The sequence below is a fragment of the Coregonus clupeaformis genome, chromosome 9 (genome assembly GCF_020615455.1).
Source record: "Coregonus clupeaformis isolate EN_2021a chromosome 9, ASM2061545v1, whole genome shotgun sequence".
Classification (NCBI taxonomy): Eukaryota; Metazoa; Chordata; class Actinopteri; order Salmoniformes; family Salmonidae; genus Coregonus; species Coregonus clupeaformis.
The window spans coordinates 40,957,859-40,978,076 of NC_059200.1; the positions used below are offsets into that span (position 1 = coordinate 40,957,859).

At 43.3% G+C, this 20,218-nt stretch overlaps 1 protein-coding gene across 1 annotated transcript in view; it reads right to left on the reverse strand.

Annotated features, from left to right (window-relative positions):
• The window catches only part of LOC121573529 (polypeptide N-acetylgalactosaminyltransferase 10), a 115,163-nt gene that overhangs the window by 7,216 nt on the left and 87,729 nt on the right, over positions 1 to 20,218 (reverse strand). The window contains exons 5-8 of the mRNA XM_041885591.2: positions 11,717 to 11,902; positions 11,355 to 11,538; positions 8,780 to 8,897; positions 1,624 to 1,731 (exon numbers count right to left, since the gene is read on the reverse strand). Of these exons, the coding sequence (XP_041741525.1) occupies positions 1,624 to 1,731; positions 8,780 to 8,897; positions 11,355 to 11,538; positions 11,717 to 11,902 (596 nt within the window). The remainder of the gene's footprint in view (positions 1 to 1,623; positions 1,732 to 8,779; positions 8,898 to 11,354; positions 11,539 to 11,716; positions 11,903 to 20,218) is intronic.

Consider the following 20,218-nt stretch of genomic DNA (forward strand, 5'->3'; position numbering starts at 1 on the left):
TTTAACTATTGCAGAGGCGGCCTTGTCTAACTGGAGGCCTTTTCTAAGGTGCTTGTGTCTTTGTTGGTGCATCTCCTTTCTGAAGAAATACATGTTAAACTATTGACCCCAATCCAGTCATTAACATTCCTCCCTCAGACAAAACAGGCCTTCTTCATCTGAGAACACAAGCCAAAAAGTAACCCCAAAAAACAGGCCAATAGTTTTCAATTACACATCCGACCAAGCCAAACATGGTTTGGGCAGGGATCAGCATACATAATGGATGGTTTCAGTTGCATTCCAAAGGTTTCGAAAGAATGTGGAAATACACTATATATACATACACAAAAGTATATGGACACCCCTTCCAATGAGTGTTTTTGGCCATTTCAGCCATACCCATTGCTGACAGGTGTATAAAATCAAGCACACAGCCATGCAATCTCCATAGACAAACATTGGCAGTAAAATGGCCATTCAACGTGGCACCGTCATAGGATTCCACCTTTCCAACAAGTCAGTTTGTCAAATTTCTTCCCTGCTAGAGCTGCCCCGGTCAACTGTAAGGGCTGTTTAGTGGAGGAGGAATAATGGTCTGGGGCTGTTTTTCATGGTTTGGGCTAGGCCCCTTAGTTCCAGTAAAGGGAAATCTGAACACTACAGCGTACAACATTCTAGACGATTCTGTGCTTCCAACTTTGTGGCAACAGTTGGGGAAGGCCCTTTCCTGTTTCAGCATGACAATTCCCCCGTGCACAAAGCGAGCTCCATACAGAAATGGTTTGTCAAGATCGATGTGGAAGAACTTGACTGGCCTGCACAGAGCCCTGACCTTAACCCCATCGAACACCTCTGGGATGAATTGGAACGCCGACTACGAGCCAGGCCTAATCGCCCAAAATCAGTGTCCGACTTCACTAATGCTATTGTGGCTGAATGGAAGCACGTCCCAGCAGCAATGTTCCAACATCTAGTGGAAAGCCTTCCCAGAAGAGTGGAGGCTGTTATAGGCGCAAAGGGGGGACCAACTCAATATTAATGCCTATGATTTTGGAATGAGATGTTCGACGAGCAGGTGTCCACATACCTTTGGTCATGTAGTGTATAACAAAGCATAGAAGGTATCTAAAAATTCCGTACCTGCAAACCTGTTTAAAGCGTCTTTACAGCGTATTCCTCATCAAGGTCAGTTATCTAACTTAGTGCACAAAATGCATTTGTTAAGAGTCTCTGTTATTTCCGAATGCTCAAGTTGTTAAAACACAGCGCAAGGCGGGTGCGTGATGAGTTTAAATCAATTCACCACCAGAAAGAAAGAGGAATTTCTCACTCGTTCATTCCCACTCCGGGCCTGACTGTGGAACAAAGTCAACATTCACTTCAAACACTCCACAGCATTCCTGATGTGTGTGACGAGAGTGGGTGGGTTTGTGGCTGCAATATAAAGGTGTGTGTTGCTGAGGATACAACTATTGCAGAGAAACTCAGCAGAGGAGATGAATGCTCTCTTTACTAGACACTTAAAATAACAAATTCTGCAATATAGGTTCCACATACTGTGGCATTTTTATCTTTGTAGATCCCTTCTAAAGAGGAGAATAGAGAGGGAAAGGTGGGTCTAGGAACCAATCCAACACTCACCCTGGCCAGGCTGACCCCGCCGGGGACCTTGTAGGGAACATACTTCCTGTAGATGTGACCCACCCTGGAGCATGGGATGTCCTCCATTCGCCCGCCACACATCCACACCTGAGGGGGAAGAGAAAGACCGACAGAGAGAGCAAGCAGAGGGTAGAAAGAGAGAAAGAGGTTTAACACAGACAGCTGTGTGGGGGTCAGGGCATCACTGCTGTGTTAGTTTGTGTCTCCCCTGTGTCTGCGTGTACCCATAGCATGCAGCTGTGAATCTGTGAACAGTGCGAGGACATGAGAGGCTGACAGGTACTAGGCGAGCAGGGAGGGATAAAAGAGAGAGTGGTTCCAGAGGGAGGGATTGGAGGGAAGATAGATAAAGGTAGCAGGAAAGGAGGGAGGCAGGAGTTACGATTAGCGATACAGTGATGTCATCACCATACTGACAGAGAGTGAGACTATTACAAATGCCTCCTGGGGCTCTTTGGACCAACACATCAATTATGAGCAGGCCTGGCTAAGATTGAAGGAAACTCTGACAAGCCAGAAAATGTGTATAGAAACATGTATAGTTGAAGTATAAGACTGCATGATGCTGAACGCCGGACTGAAATGTCACTGTGTGAATGTGACATACTTCAGGTTGATACTTCTGAGTTAGGTGAAAGCTTTGAGCCACAGGCCAAAACAAGTCTACTGTAAACGTTGTGTGCTGCAGGCCTGAAGGGGACGAGAGGCTGTCGGAGGCACCATCACGTGGTAGCTCCTCATACTGATTTGTAATCCTCCATGTGTGTGTGCTTCAAAAGCATGCTCACTAAACTGAGAAAGAAAGACAAAAATGAGGAGCATTTCTGTCTGTAATAAAGCCCTTTTGTGGGGAATAACTCATTCTGATTAGCTAGGCCATGGCTGCACCCCTGCCCAATCATGTGAAATCCGTAAATTAGGGCCTAATGACTATTTCTATTGACTGATTTCCTTCTATGAACTGTAACTCAATAAAATCTTTGAAATTATTGCAGGTTACATTTATATTTTTGTTCAATATAAATATTTGAAAGAAAGTAACATTTCCATTAGTTTATGTAAGGTATATGTAAAAACATGAAACAAACTATGACACAAAAAGCATGTGCGTTGAAACACAGCAAAAGCACAGTGGAAAAATATATGGCAGCTAGAAATCAAAACTGGATGGTCTTCAGAGATAGATGGGAGGGGTTGAGGGTAGCTGAAGGCTGTGACTAAAAACAAACTAAGATAACTAATGTAAAATTGACTGTCAGTGAAATGTATGTAGTATGTATAAGCTGGAATGGAAGCATAAGTATTGTTGTACATTAGTTTATTCCAATTAGGGGAGGGGTGGTAGGGTTAGGGGAAAATAATAAAGGAAAATAAATATATATACAGTGGCATGCGAAAGTATTCACCCCCCTTGGCATTTGTCCTATTTTGTTGCCTTACAACCTGGAATTAAAATAGATTTTTTTGGGGTTTGTATCATTTGATTTACACAACATGCCTACCACTTTGAAGATGCAAAATATTTTTTATTGTGAAACAAAAAATAAATAAGACAAAAAATAAATAAAACTTGAGCGTGCATAACTATTCATCCCCCCAAAGTCAATACTTTGTAGAGCCACCTTTTGCAGCAATTACAGCTGCAAGTCTGTTGGGGTATGTGTCTATAAACTTGGCAAATCTAGCCACTGGGATTTTTGCCCATTCTTTAAGGCAAAACTGCTCCAGTTCCTTCAAGTTGGATGGGTTCCGCTGGTGTACAGCAATCTTTAAGTCATGCCACAGATTCTCAATTGGATTGAGGTCTGGGCTTTGACTAGGCTATTCCAAGACTTTTAAATGTTTCCCCTTAAACCACTCGAGTGTTGCTTTAGCAGTATGCTTAGGGTCATTGTCCTGCTGGAAGGTGAACCTCCGTCCCAGTCTCAAATCTATGGAAGACTGAAACAGGTTTTCCTCAAGAATTTCCCTGTATTTAGCGCCATCATTCCTTCAATTCTGACCAGTTTCCCAGTCCCTGCAGATGAAAGACATCCCCACAGCATGATGCTGCCACCACCATCCTTCACTGTGGGGATGGTGTTCTCTTCTCGGGGTGATGAGATGTCATGGCTTTAGAAGCTTCTGATAAGCTAATTGACATCATTTGAGTCAATTGGAGGTGTACCAGTGGATGTATCTCAAGGCCTACCTTCAAACTCAGTGTCTCTTTGCATGACATCATGGGAAAATCAAAAGAAATCAGCCAAGACCTCAGGAAAAAATTGTAGACCTCCACAAGTCTGGTCCATTCTTGTGAGCAATTTCCAAACGCCTGAAGGTACCTCGTTCATCTGTACAAACAATAGTACGCAAGTATAAACACCATGGGACCACGCAGCCGTCATAACGCTCAGGAAGGAGACGCGTTCTGTCTCCTAGAGATGAACGTACTTTGGTTGCGAAAAGTGCAAATCAATCCCGGAACAACAGCAAAGGACCTTGTGAAGATGCTGGAGGAAACAGGTACAAAAGTATCTATATCCACAGTAAAACGAGTCCTATATCGACATAACCTGAAAGGCCACTCAGCAAGGAAGAAGCCACTGCTCCAAAACCACCATAAAAAAGCCGGACTACGGTTTGCAACTGCACATGGGGACAAAGATCGTACTTTTTGGGGAAATGTCCTCTGTTCTGATGAAACAAAAATAGAACTGTTTGGCCAAAATGACCATTGTTATGATTGGAGGAAAAAGGGGATGTCTTGCAAGCCGAAGAACACCATCCCAACCGTGAAGCACGGGGGTGGCAGCATCATGCTGTGGGGGTGCTTTGCTGCAGGAGGGACTGGTGCACTTCACAAAATAGATGGCATCATGAGGAAGGAAAATTATGTGGATATATTGAAGCAACATCTGAAGACATCAGTCAGGATGTTAAAGCTTGGTCGCAAAAGGGTGTTCCAAATGGACAATGACCCCTAGTATATTTCCAAAGTTGTGGCAAAATGGCTTAAGGACAACAAAGTCAAGGTATTGGGAGTGGCCATCACAAAGCCCTGGCATCAGTCCTATAGAAAATTTGTGGGCAGAACTGAAAAGGCGTGTGCGAGCAAGGAGGCCTACAAACCTGACTCAGTTACACCAGCTTTGTCAGGAGGAATGGGCCAAAATTCACCCAACTTATTGTGGGAAGCTTGTGGAAGGCTACCTGAAACGTTTGAATCTAGTTTAAATTGTTTAAGGCAATGATACCAAACACTTATTGAGTGTATGTCAACTTCTGACCCATTGGGAATGTGATGAAAGAAATAAAAGCTTAAATAAATCATTCTCTCTACTATTATTCTGACATTTCACATTCTCAAAATAAAGTGGTGATCCTAACTGACCTAAAACGGAATATTTACTAGGATTAAATGTCATGAACTGTGAAAAACATATTTGGCTAAGGTGTATGTAAACTTCCGACTTCAACTGTATGTTAGCACAGCTGAAAACTGTTGTGCTGATTAAAGAAGCAATAAAACGGACCTTCCTGAGACTAGTTGAGTATCTGGAGCATCAGCAATTGTGGGTTTCTCTACAGGCTCAAAATGGCCAGAAACAAATAACTTTCTTCTGAAGCTCGTCAATCTATTCTTGTTCTGAGAAATGAAGGCTATTCCATGCGAGAAATTGCCAAGAAACTGAAGATCTCGTACAACGCTGTGTACTACTCCCTTCACAGAACAGCGCAAACTGGCTCTAACCAGAATAGAAAGAGGAGTGGGAGGCCCCAGTGCACAACTGAGCAAGAGGACAAATACATTAGTGTCTAGTTTGAGAAACAAGATGCCTCACAGGTCCTCAACTGGCAGCTTCGTTAAATAGTACCCGCAAAACACCAGTCTCAACGTCAACAGTGAAGAGGCGACTCCGGGATGCTGACCTTCTAGGCAGAGTTGCAAAGAAAAAGCCATATCTCAGACTGCCCATCTTCATCTTTTCTTTTTATTGGCCAGTCTGAGATTTTGCTTTTTCTTTGCAACTCTGCCTAGAAATCTGTTTCCAGCTACAATAGCCATTTACAACATTAATAATGTCTACACTGTATTTCTGATCAATTTGATGTTATTATAATGGACAATTTTTTTTGCTTTTCTTTCGAAAACAAGGACATTTCTAAGTGACCCCAAACTTTTGAACGGTAGTGTGTATATATATATATATATATATATATATATATATATATACATACATACAAAAGCTATATGGGGTATTGGAAATGATACAGACAATTACATTGATAGAAGCCACAATCTATCTGCAATATTAAAGCTGATCTACCTCCTAAAAAAACAAAACAGCAAAAGCTTATTTTTATAACGACCAAATAAATAAAAATAAACAAACCGTGAAGTGAGCGGGTACTGGAGCAGGCGAGAAGGCCTACGCTCCAGCCTTTGGGAAACTCGCTCTGCGCTCCAGTCAAATTGGGCACACTCCGCTCCTCGCTCCACTCGCATAGTCTGGTCTGTACTCCCGAAGTTGTTGACTGTTTTTGTGCTTGCCAGTTAAGCTAGCAGTTCTTAGATGTTTGCAGCCAATGGCTAGCAGTTTCTTACTGCCGATAAAAACAGATGATTGCCATAATTTTTTCGAGTCATTACTGAATAACTTAATGTAACAAATCAAACATTAAACCTCGTAAACAATTCATGGTAATGCATTGTAACCTCAACAATTCATTTAGACCCGGCGTCTATTTGAAACAGGCACTTTTTTGCTGAAATGTGTGCCATTGCCCGGCTATTAAAAAGGGACAGCCGGCTATTTGAGACTGTGTTTAATTGAAGTTTTAGGGTATATGTGATTGTATACAAATGTAAGAAAGGTTTGAAGTGATTATGTTTTAGTCAAATGTTATATCTGTTTGGGCTTCTTGCGGTCAATTTGCAGGTCTACAAATTATTTATAATTATGTTTCGGCCTCCTGACCATCAGCTGAATCTAGTTGATGATCCCTGCATTAGGGGAATACAACATATCTGACCCTATAACAGAGGTTAGGGGTAACTTCATCCTACTCCTATCGCATTAGCATCCACGGCAGGGTCACTCTGTCTGACCTCTGAACCCTGTGCCCTCCCTGACCACCGCGCTCCACTTGGAATGTTATGTCTTCTCTAAAAACATTTATATTTAATGAGAAAGTGGGATCAAAAGTTCTAGCAAAGTGCTGTCAGTGGATTAGTGTGCAGCGCTGCTAATCCCTCTACCTCTACTGACGACCTCTAAAACCACTGAAGTACGGAGCAGGGTGGGCAGTCTACAATAGAGAAGACACTACAGCCAATGACAGTTACCAAAGCAGCACTCCACAATCACTTTCTCTCTGCCCACAGTGGGGCCTAACATTTGCATTTGTCAACTGAGGGGTGGATCTTGGCAAATGTGAAGTGCTATTTAGAGTTATTTAAAGTTTGTGGTTACATTTACATTAAAATAATAATAATAATTTAGCAGACACTCTTATCCAGAGACTTACATTTCTGCATTCACCTTAAGATAGCTAAGTGAGACAACATATCATAATCGTAGCAAGTACATTTTCCCTCAACAAAGTGTTTATCAGCAAAATCAGTGCTAGTAGGCCAGGACAAGTGCATGGCACTCCAGCTCCACTGTAGAACCCACAACCCTGGCGTTGCAAGCGCATGCTCTACCAACTGAGCCACACGGGACCAACTTATTATGAAGCCCCTTATTATGAAGTGTTACAGTAGTACTAGGGTTGGAACAAAAGCCTGCACACCCTGTGTATCTCCAGGACTAGAAATCCAAGAACACAACAGTAAGTCAATAAGGTAATCTTCCCAAAATCAACAAAGCAGTCTTTGCGTCCAGTGTTATTTACCTTGAAAGAGATCTCGTACTGCTCTCCTCCCCAGATCTCCAGTCCCGTGTCATATCCTTCACTGGCTGTATTACCAAAGTATCATCTGGCAGCAATGAAGAGAATATTCTCTTGTCTCTGCCATGGTTTTATTATCCTTTTATATCAGTTTATCTCTGCATTCCAACAGTGGAGTCACAGCATTACATTTGTAAAAGGTTACAGAATGATCTGAGTGAATTTTGGGCCGCTTTGAACATTTTGGTCTCCGTCCTATTCCCAGACCAGGCCTGAGATCTGTCAAGAGTCTAGACGGCGAATCAACCTCTTTAATTTGACAAGAGGAAGGATGAGAGGATGGGTTTTGCTGCACCCTCTCCAAACTTTCTCCCAGGGTTTCATGTTCTAATGCAGTCTTTAGCCAAGTAGAGGAGTGCCACTTCGACTTTCTGCAGACTTTATGTACACCGGCAGTACCAGTGAGCTGAATATAAGTGAGTCTGCAAGAACCTTGTTGTTTTAAAACCACAATTCAATTATTTTAAACACTTTAGCTCCAAAAGGGGAAGAGGAGGGCTGGGGTTTGGAGACAATGGGGAGACTCGTGCTTTACATGCGTGCGAGTCCACATAATAAATGGCTATCCTATAGAATAATTCACAGTGAAGCAGAACTCTAAAGCATAATCTAATATGGTTTCTGAGTTTGATGGATGTAGGAGCTCTTGGAGAAGCAGAGCAGATTTGGACCAAAATGATTGAAATATGAGGTGAAATCTAAATGCCAACTTCCATCGTTGCCTTAGAGCTCATTAGTTAATGGGCTTCTGATTAAACTAGGCAGCGGTGGCTTCAGCTTGTTGGTGGTGATATTATTGTTCTTCAACCCTGGTCCTGGAGAACTACGGGGTGAGTAAGCCTTTGTTCCAGTCCAGTACACCTGACTCAACTAGTCAACTTATACATTTGTCATTTAGCAGACACTCTTATCCAGAGCAACTTACAGTAATGAGTGCATACATTTTTGTACTTGTCCCTGGTGGTACTCGAACCCACAACCCTGGCGTTGCAAGCGCATGCTCTAACAACTGAGCCACACGGGACCAACTTATTATGAAGCCCCTTATTATGAAGTGTTACAGTAGTACTAGGGTTGGAACAAAAGCCTGCACACCCTGTGTATCTCCAGGACTAAAAATCCAAGAACACAACTGTAAGTCAATAAGGTAATCTTCCCAAAATCAACAAAGCTGTCTTTGCGTCCAGTGTCATTTTACCTTGAAAGAGATCTCGTACTGCTCTCCTCCCCAGATCTCCAGTCCTGTGTCATATCCTCCCAACTCCCAGAACCACTTCCTGTCCACGGCGAAGAGTCCACCAGCCATCACAGGAGACCTCAAGGACAGAAGGGGAGTATACAATGCCAATACCTGTCACACTCATACCCCAACATGATGACACTGTCCTTTAAATCAATCACTGGCTTCAAACCAACCAAAAGGACAGGAAGATATTCATACCAATCAAAAGTGTGTAAATCAGTTAGGAAAGGTGGTTTGAAGCCAGGAAATGGCAGGCTCGCGGTTTACAACAGTCTTTATAGACCGTTTGTGCCAGACGAAGGCTTTATAACGCAACTAGACTCATCAATTTGAGAGTTACGTGCAGGCGGCTCAGCTTTACCTGGGGGTTCTCTGAACAACACAAAAACAATGAAACCATCAACGCCACGGCATAATAGGCGTCATACTCAACGCATAATTACATTTACATTTTAGTCATTTAGCAGACGCTCTTATCCAGAGCGACTTACAGTTAGTGAGTGCATACATTATTTTTTATACCCCCGTGGGAATCGAACCCACAACCCTGGCGTTGCAAACGCCATGCTCTACCAACTGAGCTACATCCCTGCCGGCCATTCCCTCCCCTTTCCTGGACAACACTGGGCCAATTGTGCGCCGCCCCATGGGTCTCCCGGTCGCGGCCGGCATCGACAGAGCCTGGATTCGAACCAGGATCTCTAGTGGCACAGCTAGCACTGCAATGCAGTGCCTTAGACCACTGCGCCACTCGGGAGGCGCAGTGGTCTATGGCAAACACACAATGGCAAACACATAATGGCACTCCAGCTCCACTGTAGGATCACTTCCCTCAAGTGGCTCTGAATTAAAATAAAGGCCTAAGTCTTGTTGTGAATCCCAAGGATGTAAATTGAGTGCACAAAACAGACTGACCAGGTGAATCCTGGTGAAAGCTATGATCCCTTATTGATGTCACAATCCACTTCAATCAGTGCAGATGAAGGGGAGGAGACAGGTTAAATAAGGATTTTTACGCCTTGAGACAATTGAGACACGGATTATGTATGTGTGCCATTCAGAGGGTGAATGGGCAAGACAAAATATTGAAGTGCCTTTGAACGGGGTATGGTAGTAGGTGCCAGGCGCACCGGTTTGAGTGTGTCAAGAACGGCAATGCTGCAGGGCTTTTCACGCTCAACCGTAGTCATTTGTTCCTCTGTGATTTGATGAGTCTTCACTCTCAGGCCATTCAAACTTATCTGACAGGTTCTAATAAATCAGAGTTGCAGACGGGTAATGATGAATGTAGTGTTTATCGATGGCCCGTAAAGGCAGACAGGATTTGGACCGGATTTGGGGTGGACCCTGAATGACATCCTTATTACTGGAGAGGTGTCCCTGACCGGAAGGGCTGTCAGAGGGAGACAATGAGACAATTAAATAGGCAGGGTGTCCGAATGAGACACACTACAGTCTCCACTACGCTCGCTGCCGTCTCACATTACAGGCCCTCCCAACAGAACAGGCCCTGGCAACACACACACTTCCCGCATGAACGCCACGGGCTGTCATGGAAGTCAGTGGCCCCCTTCAACTCTAAATTGGAGGCAGAGATGAACCCTCTCTGGATTGATATTGGAGGGGGGAGAAAAGTTTGACATTTCACTCTGACTCATGAGAGAGAGCCGGACAGGCAGGAAGACAGGCAGGCACACATCTGGTTCCTAAGCCTCTCCGATAGGATGATCAATTAAGGAAACAGGGCAGACAGTGGGAGGCTGGGAGCTCAGAGCACTCCGGGTCTTCCCAAGCATTAGGAAAAATCCTGAAGTAGCTAGAATGGTAACAGCCAAGTTCTGTTTGTTTTTTTATCTTCCAAGGGCAAATGGTTTGAGTCTGGCATGCTGAAGTACTTCTGTTTGGGGCATTCAAAAGGCAGAAGTCTTTGGCAGTCAACAGCCATGAACCCACAGGCTGCACCGCACAGATAAGGAAGGAAGGTAACAGCGGAGACCATGTAAAGCACTTATCAAAAGAGGACTGCTCTTCTGACGTTACTCCCTCACTGGCACCACGTCGTTCGTATTCCACCCCTCCCTCCATCCCTCAGATTTTCATCATGCTATCCTGTGTCGCTCCATAAGAATTAGAATCCCATTTAATCGCCCATGAATATTCAGTCACAATTTAGTTTGAATTAGAATTGCAAAGCTGATATTCCCAATTTCAGTCTACTGACCTCTAAGGGAGCACTCACATAAGCATGGAGCCCAGGGAAGCCTTGTCTCATCTTGCAATGAAAGAGGAGGGGAGCATATTGTCTACCAGGCCAGTAGCCATGGAGCATAGAGCTCGGAGGGATTTAGAGGCCTTCACACCAGCATGGACTTTTGCCCTCCAAAATGTTCCCTGTCACTGCATCTAACCCACGTCTCACTTCTGCACTGGCAATCACACAGAAAATGAATGGACACAAACTGGAATATGATCATTGTACATGTGCTGATTTGCTGGGCCCTGATGTGTTGTCTGGTCCAGTAATACTCACTCGAAGGGTTCGCTAGAGTCCTCTTTTGCCAGCTCAGAGGGGATGGGGATGCGTTTGTAGTACATCTCCCAGTCAAACGCTCCTCGCATGGCGTCACCCGCCTGTGTCTCATAGCCAAAGTTGTCATGGTCGATCACGTCGATCATCGGACAGACGATGGACTTCCTGTTTGTGGCGATACGGTCTGAGAGAGCGAGAGAGAAAGAGGTACACGGCCAAAGTCAAACATCAGTGTAACCGTGAAATGTCCCTCCTTTGGACAAGGTAATGGGCACATTGTTCAGATCAGTAATTATATTCATCTACCACAGATTGACCAGAAAGCAAAGCAATACTCAGTGTGTTCTAACAGGATGACTCACCCAGCAGCGGGGGCAGCCAGTTGACGTTGGCTTCACAGTGCGAGTCGAGGAAAGTGATGACCTCTCCCTTGGCGGCGGCCGCCCCTAGCAGACGTGTCCTGATGAGCCCCTCCCTCTTCTTGGTGCGCAAGATCCTCACCTTGGGCATCCGCACCATGTACTCCTCCAGAGACGCCTTAAGGTGCTCTAAAAGGGAGAGAGACAGGAGAGAGGGGAGTTACAACACACACAGAACATGCATTCAGACACACATATGTACACACTGCATCGCTCTAGTAAGGACTCCAGGAGCTCTGGACAGACCCACCCACACAAAATAACAGACAAACACACGCACACACATACGAACAAACATATTTTTTTCAGGTGCTTTGTGGACAAGGAGAGATTAACATGTGCATGGAGAGTGGTTTATGAGGAACGGTACGCATAAAGACATGGCCACAGAAGACCTTAGAATACTGCAGTGAGTGCTTACAAAAGCATGCTTCCATACTTGAATATGAATAAAAAGTCCACAGGCATAACAGAAATGGACGGCTACTTCAACAAACGTCCCAGGGCTCTACGTTGACATTTTTTACAAGCCTAAATTGAAAAATGCAGGAGCACATACAGAAATGTAGGAGCACAATGAAAAATATTCTAGGTATTAATCCAGGGGTGGGCAAACCTTTTGGCTCAAGGGCCACATTGAGTTTTTGAAACCAAGTGAAGGCTGGTAACCCTAATGAACTTATCCTCTGCAGCAGAGGTAAATCTGGGTCTTCCATTCTTGTGGCGGTCCTCATGAGAGCCAGTTTCATCATAGCGCTTGATGGTTTTTGCGACTGCACTTGAAGAAACTTTCAAAGTTCTTGAAAAGTTCCGTATTGACTGACCTTCATGTCTTAAAGTAATGATGGACTGTTGTTTCTCTTTGCTTATTTGAGCTGTTCTTGCCATAATATGGACTTGGTCTTTTACCAAATAGGGCTATCTTTTGTATACCCCCCCTACCTTGTCACAACACAACTGATTGGCTCAAACGCATTAAGGTGGTTAGAAATTCCACAAATTAACTTTTAAGAAGGCACACCTGTTAATTGAAATGCATTCCAGGTGACTACCTCATGAAGCTGGTTGAGAGAATGCCACGAGTGTGCAAAGCTGTCATCAAGGCAAGGGGTGGCTATTTGAAGAATCTCAAATATAAAATATATTTTGATTTGTTTAACACTTTTTTTGGTTACTACATGATTCCATGTGTTGTTTCATAGTTTTGTTGTCTTCACTATTATTCTACAATGTCGAAAATAGTAAAAAAATCAAACAGTCACAATATGCAAACTTAAAAATAGAAGACATGCAAAATGTAACAGCAGATGTGTAAAGAAAACTATTCAAAAATTTGAGTGAAACATATGGTAAGAGCAGTTTAATTTGGAATGGTCTGTTTTTGAAAGCATATTAACCTCTACGGGATCGGTGTCCCATATATAGGACGGTTGAGCTCACGTGCGCTAATGTGATTAGCATGACTGTTGTAAGTAACATAAAACTTTCCAGGACATAGACATGTCTTATATGGGCAGCAAGCTTAAATTCTTGTTAATCTAACTGCACTGTCCAATTTACAGTAGCTATTACAGTGAAAAAATACCATGCTATTGTTTGAGGAGAGTGCACAACAACAACAAACTTAACACGGCAACTGGTTTGATTCATTCACCTCTGAAGGTAAATATTGTACTTATATTCAGTAATCTTGCTCTGATTTGTCATCCTAAGGGTAGTTATGTTTGATAAAATCAATGTTTTTATATTCAAAATGTAGGAACGGTTCTACAGTTTGAACCCCTGCTGTCCATCTAGATGTGTGAAAGTTCGTGTATAAGCTAATGATCCATCATGTATGACATTACTTGGAGTGTGTAAACTTACATTTTGTATTACCATATCATTTTGTATGTTCTCTATAGTTATGTACTTGAAAATGTATAAATTGTCAAACTCGGCACATTTGGGCAGACTTGATACAAAATAGTCCAATATTGCAATGCTTCAAAATTTAGTGCCCAAAATCCAAATTGCTCCTAAATGGCAATATATTGTGGCCTTTCGCTTGCATTTCAAAGATGATGGAACAAAACAAATAGAAAACGCATGTTGTTTTGTTTGTATTATCTTTTACCAGATCTAATGTGTTATATTCTCCTACATTAATTTCACATTTCCACAAACGTCAAAGTGTTTCCTTTCAAATGGTATCAAGAATATGCATATCCTTGCTTCAGGTCCTGAGCTACAGGCAGTTAGATGTCATTTTAGGCGAAAATTGAAAAAAAGGGTCTGATCCTTAAGAGGTTTAAGGAACAATTCTCATCTCCACTGTGAGCCATATTTACAGTTATCCAATCACCTCAGCCCAAATCTGACTGATTAGTTATTACCTGCATTGTTGGTTAAGGGCTTGTAAGCATTTCACTGTAAATTGGATTTGATTTTGATTTGTATCCAAGTGCATTGTTGGATAATTCTCACTGCATAACCATCACCATGAAAAAGCATAATCTTTGCCTACCCCAGTCACTGTTATTTGAGTCTTAAATGTGAACAAAGGGTCTGGTCACCTCTCTTGGTAAGGGCATCAAAGTCTGGGGTCATCTTTGATTTAGAGATTCTCAGAACAGCTGACAAGTGGTCATTTGTTAAATTTGACCTGTGACGGGATTTGTTGTAATTCATGACTGAGAAAGTTTGTTCACACACATATGTGGACCCGAATAAAACAAGCATCCTTTGGGCGTGCTTTGTAATGTTTGGAAACTTTGTTTCATTCAGTGAGCCATAGAACTGGTCTATTGTTGCTGTTTTGTACTTCTCCTTCAAAGCACTGTCACATTGGATGTCGATGCGCTCCAATTGTGTATCTGGTGGTGCTTTCTCACTGTCGAAAGACAGGGCATGATACAAACTCCAGCTCAGTCTCAATCTTGGTGAAGTCTGAGAAGCGGTGGGAAAACTCAGCATGCAGATCGATACTGCTACTGTATGTCTCAATGCGGCACTGCGATGTGGGCACAATTTCCCTGCAGTTTCACATTTAGATCGTTCAGATGCCCCAATATGTCCACACCGAAAGCAAAGTCGCCTAGCCAGTCCGTGTCTTTCAATTCGGAGAAGTCGTCAGCTTTACCAACCGTATCAAGGAACATACCCATCTCCCCTCTCAGTTCCCACATACAGCGACATACTTTTCCCAGGCTTAGCCAGCGCACATTTGAATGGTACAACAAGTCCTGGTGCTCTGCCTCTGTGTCATTGAGCAGCTGAATGAACTGACGATGGTTAAGCCCCCTTGCCCATATAAAGTTGACAAATTTTACATCCACTTTGACAAAATGTTCCAGCTTTAGCATGCTTGCTTGAAAAATGACAATTGAGATTATATTCCTTAAAAACTGCTACACTTTCTTGGCATATCAGACATACCGCCTTATGTCCGATATTAGTAAAAAAGTATTTTTCTGTCCATTCTTCTTTAAACACACGACATTCAGAGTCCACTTCTCATTTTCGCAGCACTAATTTTTCACTTCAAAAGTCATCAAGCAATGAAGTGGCTATGATGACTGAGCGCATTCTGAATCTGACTGTAGGCCCAAATACAGAGTGCGCTGCCAGGCTACAGCGCCATCTATTGGAGGTTGTTTGTATATCATGGATTGAGTAATTTTAGGCCAAAAATCGTAACTCAAATATAATAATATTTAATACATTAAAAAAAATATTTCGCAGGCCGGATTGAAGTGCCCGGCGGGCCGGACATACTTTGCCGCCCCTTATATTAATCCATTACAGTCTAAGCCCTGTCTAAGCCGGGGGAGGGGCTTCTACCAAGGATCATTTTGCTATTTGATTTAGAATTTTGAAGTATCAAAAGAAAAGAAAATAACAAATATTTGATGAAACATTTATTTTACTTCTTTTGATACTTCAAAATTCTAAAATCAAATAGCAAAATGATCCTTGGTAGAAGCCATGTAGAAAACATATATATGTTTTCTACATGTATCTAACCCCTTATTTTTGGCACTAAACAGTCGAAGCCAGGGGGGGGGGGGGTACCTTCAGATGAGTCTTGAGGCCTGTGGCGTCCTAGAGCAAAACAACTGACGTCTGTGTTCGTGAGAGTCTATTAGTGTTTAGCCCAAACTGTTCTGATGCTACAGACAGAAGTTGGCAGATCGACTGTACCAACTTCAGACGAGTCCCAAGAGACTTGTGGGAGTCATAGAGAAAAATGGAGAACACCATTATGTTCGTGAGTGTCATCTTTCCATAGACAATTAACGACATATTGGCAATGTTATAAGAACAAGAGGACGGGTTAAAATTGTGACAAAAGGTATTTAAGCATTCCTTTATAAATGTAATTCATAGCGTAAATAATAGCCTAAAAAAAAACTCTCATAGAAGAAAAATAATGAGTTATTGGTAGCTGTGTTTTTTCAACACATTTCTCCCAATCTCAAATCTATTTTCAGAGCAGTAGCAACGCCGCTTAAAAAAAGAGATCAATCCAGCCTAAATGGAGTTTATAAATCTTTAGGCCTGACGTCAAGTTAGTTGTGACAAGTCAATAAAAAATAAAAAATCCCATCCCCTATTCACGTATCCATTTACCTTTTTATTTAAAGGTAAGTTAAATGTAGGCCTACATACAGTTCACAGAGAACATTCTCTTTTAGAATAACAACCAGGCCATTCTGACTGGATAATATAACATGACGTATATGGACTTGGTTGTTCTCCGTTCGCCTCATGGTTCAAGGTCAGTGTGTAACAGAAAGACATTAACACCATCTATAAGTGCCACCGAATGAACTCGACACTGATTACATCAAATTCACACGAAGTCCCTCAAATAATGGATTAAGGCGATTGCGGGCAAATTTCCATCAAACCTCTCCTGCCCCACCTCACACTAACCATCACCTCCCTCTTCCAGCCACGGAGGAGAGCCCCATATCCTGTCTCTTCATTATACTCGAGCAAGCCAGTAATGAAATCCATCCGATTCTCCTACTCTCCCTCATTCCCGCTCTCTCAGAAGTGCCCAGATGCAGACACATTACTGAGTTATTCCTTCTGACACCACAGTAAAACTTACAGGGTGAAAGCTAAAAGTTGTGTTTTACATACAGTGGGTATCATAAGTATTCACTCCCTTTGGATTTTTTCACATTTTGTTGCGTTACAAAGTTGGATTGAAATAGATTTAATTGCGATTTTTTTGTCATTGTTCTACACAAAATACTCCATAATGTCAAAGTGAAGAGCAAATTCTACAAATGTATAAAAAATGTATTACTAAAATATAATTCACCCCCTTTGTTTAGGCAAGACTAAATTAGTTCAGTATCCTAGTATCCTGATGGCTAATGTCCAATCGCTGGAAAATCAACTTTGTGAACTCAGAGCAAGGCTTCAATCGCAGAGGGACATCAGGGAATGATGTGTGTTTGTTTTTACTGAGACGTGGCTTATGGACAATACACTCAAATCTGCTATTCAACCAGACGGCTTCTGCATATTCCGAATGCATCGAACATCGGGAGGGGTATGTTTCCTCATAAACAATTTCTGGTGTACCGAAGTTGAAAACATCGGGAGCTCCTGTTCACCCGACTTGTTCACCTGCCCCCACTTCGGCCAATCAGATCACGTCTCTGTTCCTACTCCGACTACCAGCAGCAACTCAAGAGGGAGCCACCACACAGAGAATAGTGTGGCGCTGGACAGAGGAGGCAGACTCAATGCTGCAGGATTGTTTTGAGAATACCGATTGGAATATGTTCAAATATTGAGGAATATACATAGTCAGTCACAGTCTTCATTAGGAAATGTGTTGATGTTGTACCCACAATAACAATCCGGACATACCCAAAACAAAAACCCTGGATGAATGGAGATATCCGTACAATGCTGAGAGCCTGTACTGCAGCATTCAATGTCAGCAGAACGAACCCCGATGACTCGGTGGCGCGTACAAGGCAAGCAGGTACGAGCTCCGCAAATCCATTAGGGGCACTAAAAGACAATACAGACTCAAACTTGAATTGATGTTCGACAACTCAGTTTCGTCACGTGGTAATGACTACAGACTATCACAGACTACAAAGGCAAATCCAGCTGTGCGGTGCCAACCGAAGCCTACCTCGCAGACGAGCTTAACACATGCTATGCTCGAGTCGAGGAAGACAATACCGAGCCATCCAGGAAGACGCTCGCTGCTCCGGACGACCAGGTGCTTTTGCTCGCCGAGGCGTACATGAGGAAAACTCACAAAAGAGTGAATACTCACAAAACCGCCAGGCCAGATGGCATCCCTGGCCGTGTCCTCAGTGTGTGTGCTACATTTACATTTCAGTCATTTAGCAGACGCTCTTATCCAGAGCGACTTACATGAGCAATTAGGGTTAAGTGCCTTGCTTAAGGGCACAGACAGATTTTTCACCTAGTCGGCTCAGGGATTAGAACCAGCGACCTTTCGGTTATTGGCACAACGCTCTTACCCACTAAGCTACCTGCCGCCCCCAGCCTGCCAGCTAACCAGCTGGCAGGCGTCTTCTCGGACATCTTCAACCTGTCCCTGTCCCATGCTGTAGTTCCCACCTGCTTTGAGGAGACCACCATCGTCCCAGTGCCCAAGAAAAACAAGGTGACATACCCAAATGACTATCGCCCCGTAGCGCTCACCTCTGTCATCATGAAGGTCTTCGAGAGACTGGTCATGGCCCACATAAAGGCCAGCATGCCAGGCACACTGGACCCACTTCAATTTGCCTACTACTCCAACAGATCCATGGAAGATGCCATTTCCACCGCTATTCACACGGCCGTAAAACATCCGGACAAGAGGAACTATTATGTAAGAATGCTGTTCATCGACTACAGTTCAGCATTCAACACTATTGTTCCCTCTTAGCTCGACACCAAGCTCAGAGCCCTGGGTCTGGACACCACCCTCTGCAACTGGATCCTGGACTTCCTGACGGGCAGACCACAGGCTGTGAGGATTGGCAACACCACCTCCTCCACACTGACTCTTAACACAGGGACCCCCCTGGGGTGTGTCCTCAGTCCTCTACTGTACGTCCTGTTCACCCACGACTGCGTGGCTTTGCGCGACACCAACATCAAGTTTGCTGATGACACCATGGTTGTAGGCCTGATAACCAACAACATCGAGTCAGTCTATAGGGAGGAGGTAAGTGAACTGGCATTGTGCTTTCATGACAACAACCTCTCCCTCAACGTCAGCAAAACAAAGGAGTTGATTGTGAACTTCAGGAAGTAGAGGAGGGAACATGCCCCGATACACATACAGGACTGCAGTAGAGAGAGTCACAAGTTTTAAGTTCCTCGGCGTCCACATCACCGAGGACCTGTCAAGGACCAACACCACCACTCTTGTCAATAAGGCGCAACAGCATCTCTACTTCCTAAGGCGGCTGAAGAAATTCGGCATGCTGCCCCGGGGCCTCTCCAAATACCGCTGCACCATCGAGAGCATCCTGACCGGTTGCATCACGGCCTGGTACGGGAATTGCTCCATCCACAAATGCAAGGCCCTCCAGCAGGTGGTGAAGACAGCCCAATACATCACTGGGACCGTACTCCCACCCATCCAGGACATCTACTGGAAACAGTGCCTGAGGAAGGCACAAAGCATCAAAGACCCCACACACACCTGCCACAAGCTGTTCTCTCCCTTACCATCGGGCAGACGGTATCGGAGCATGAGGTCTGATAGAAACTGTCTCTGAGCCTGTTGGTATCTACAAGCCATCAGACTGCTGAACACTTGAACTGGACTGACAACCTGCTCTGAATCTCACTCACGCATGCCCTCATAAACATTTATGCTTCACACACATACACACACACACAGCTACCAGACTCTTATTATACTGCTCAATTTATACACTTGCCCCCCAACCCCCTTCCCCAATACACATGTAAATATTGGACTATAAATTGTGTGTCTTCCTATATTATACTTAAGCTAAAATGTATTATTCTATTGCCATAAATGTTATGTTCATATTCTTATATTTTATTATTGATGTTGAATTGTCTTGATGGATACCATGCGTATCCCGTAAATACGACTAATAAAACTTGAAACTTCCGTCTCTATATCTACCCTTTATTTCTTGGAATACTGGGTGTATGGCAGGTTCATTGCCTTTATAAGTTGTTTTACTACACACATTCTTACCTGAGAGGGATCTTGAGTCATTTCGTTTTGTAAAGTGTTTATATATAGACTTAAGTTCAATGAGGCTGCTCATATAAAGGGTTCGCCCAGGTCCTGTTGATTGTGAATAGAAGTTAACTGTAATCACTAGGGCTGATCCCATTTAGTCGACTGGTCGATTGTTTGATCGACAGGCTTTTGGTCAACCAAGATTTCTTTAGTCGAGCAGTCGCAAATACATGTTTTAATTTTTT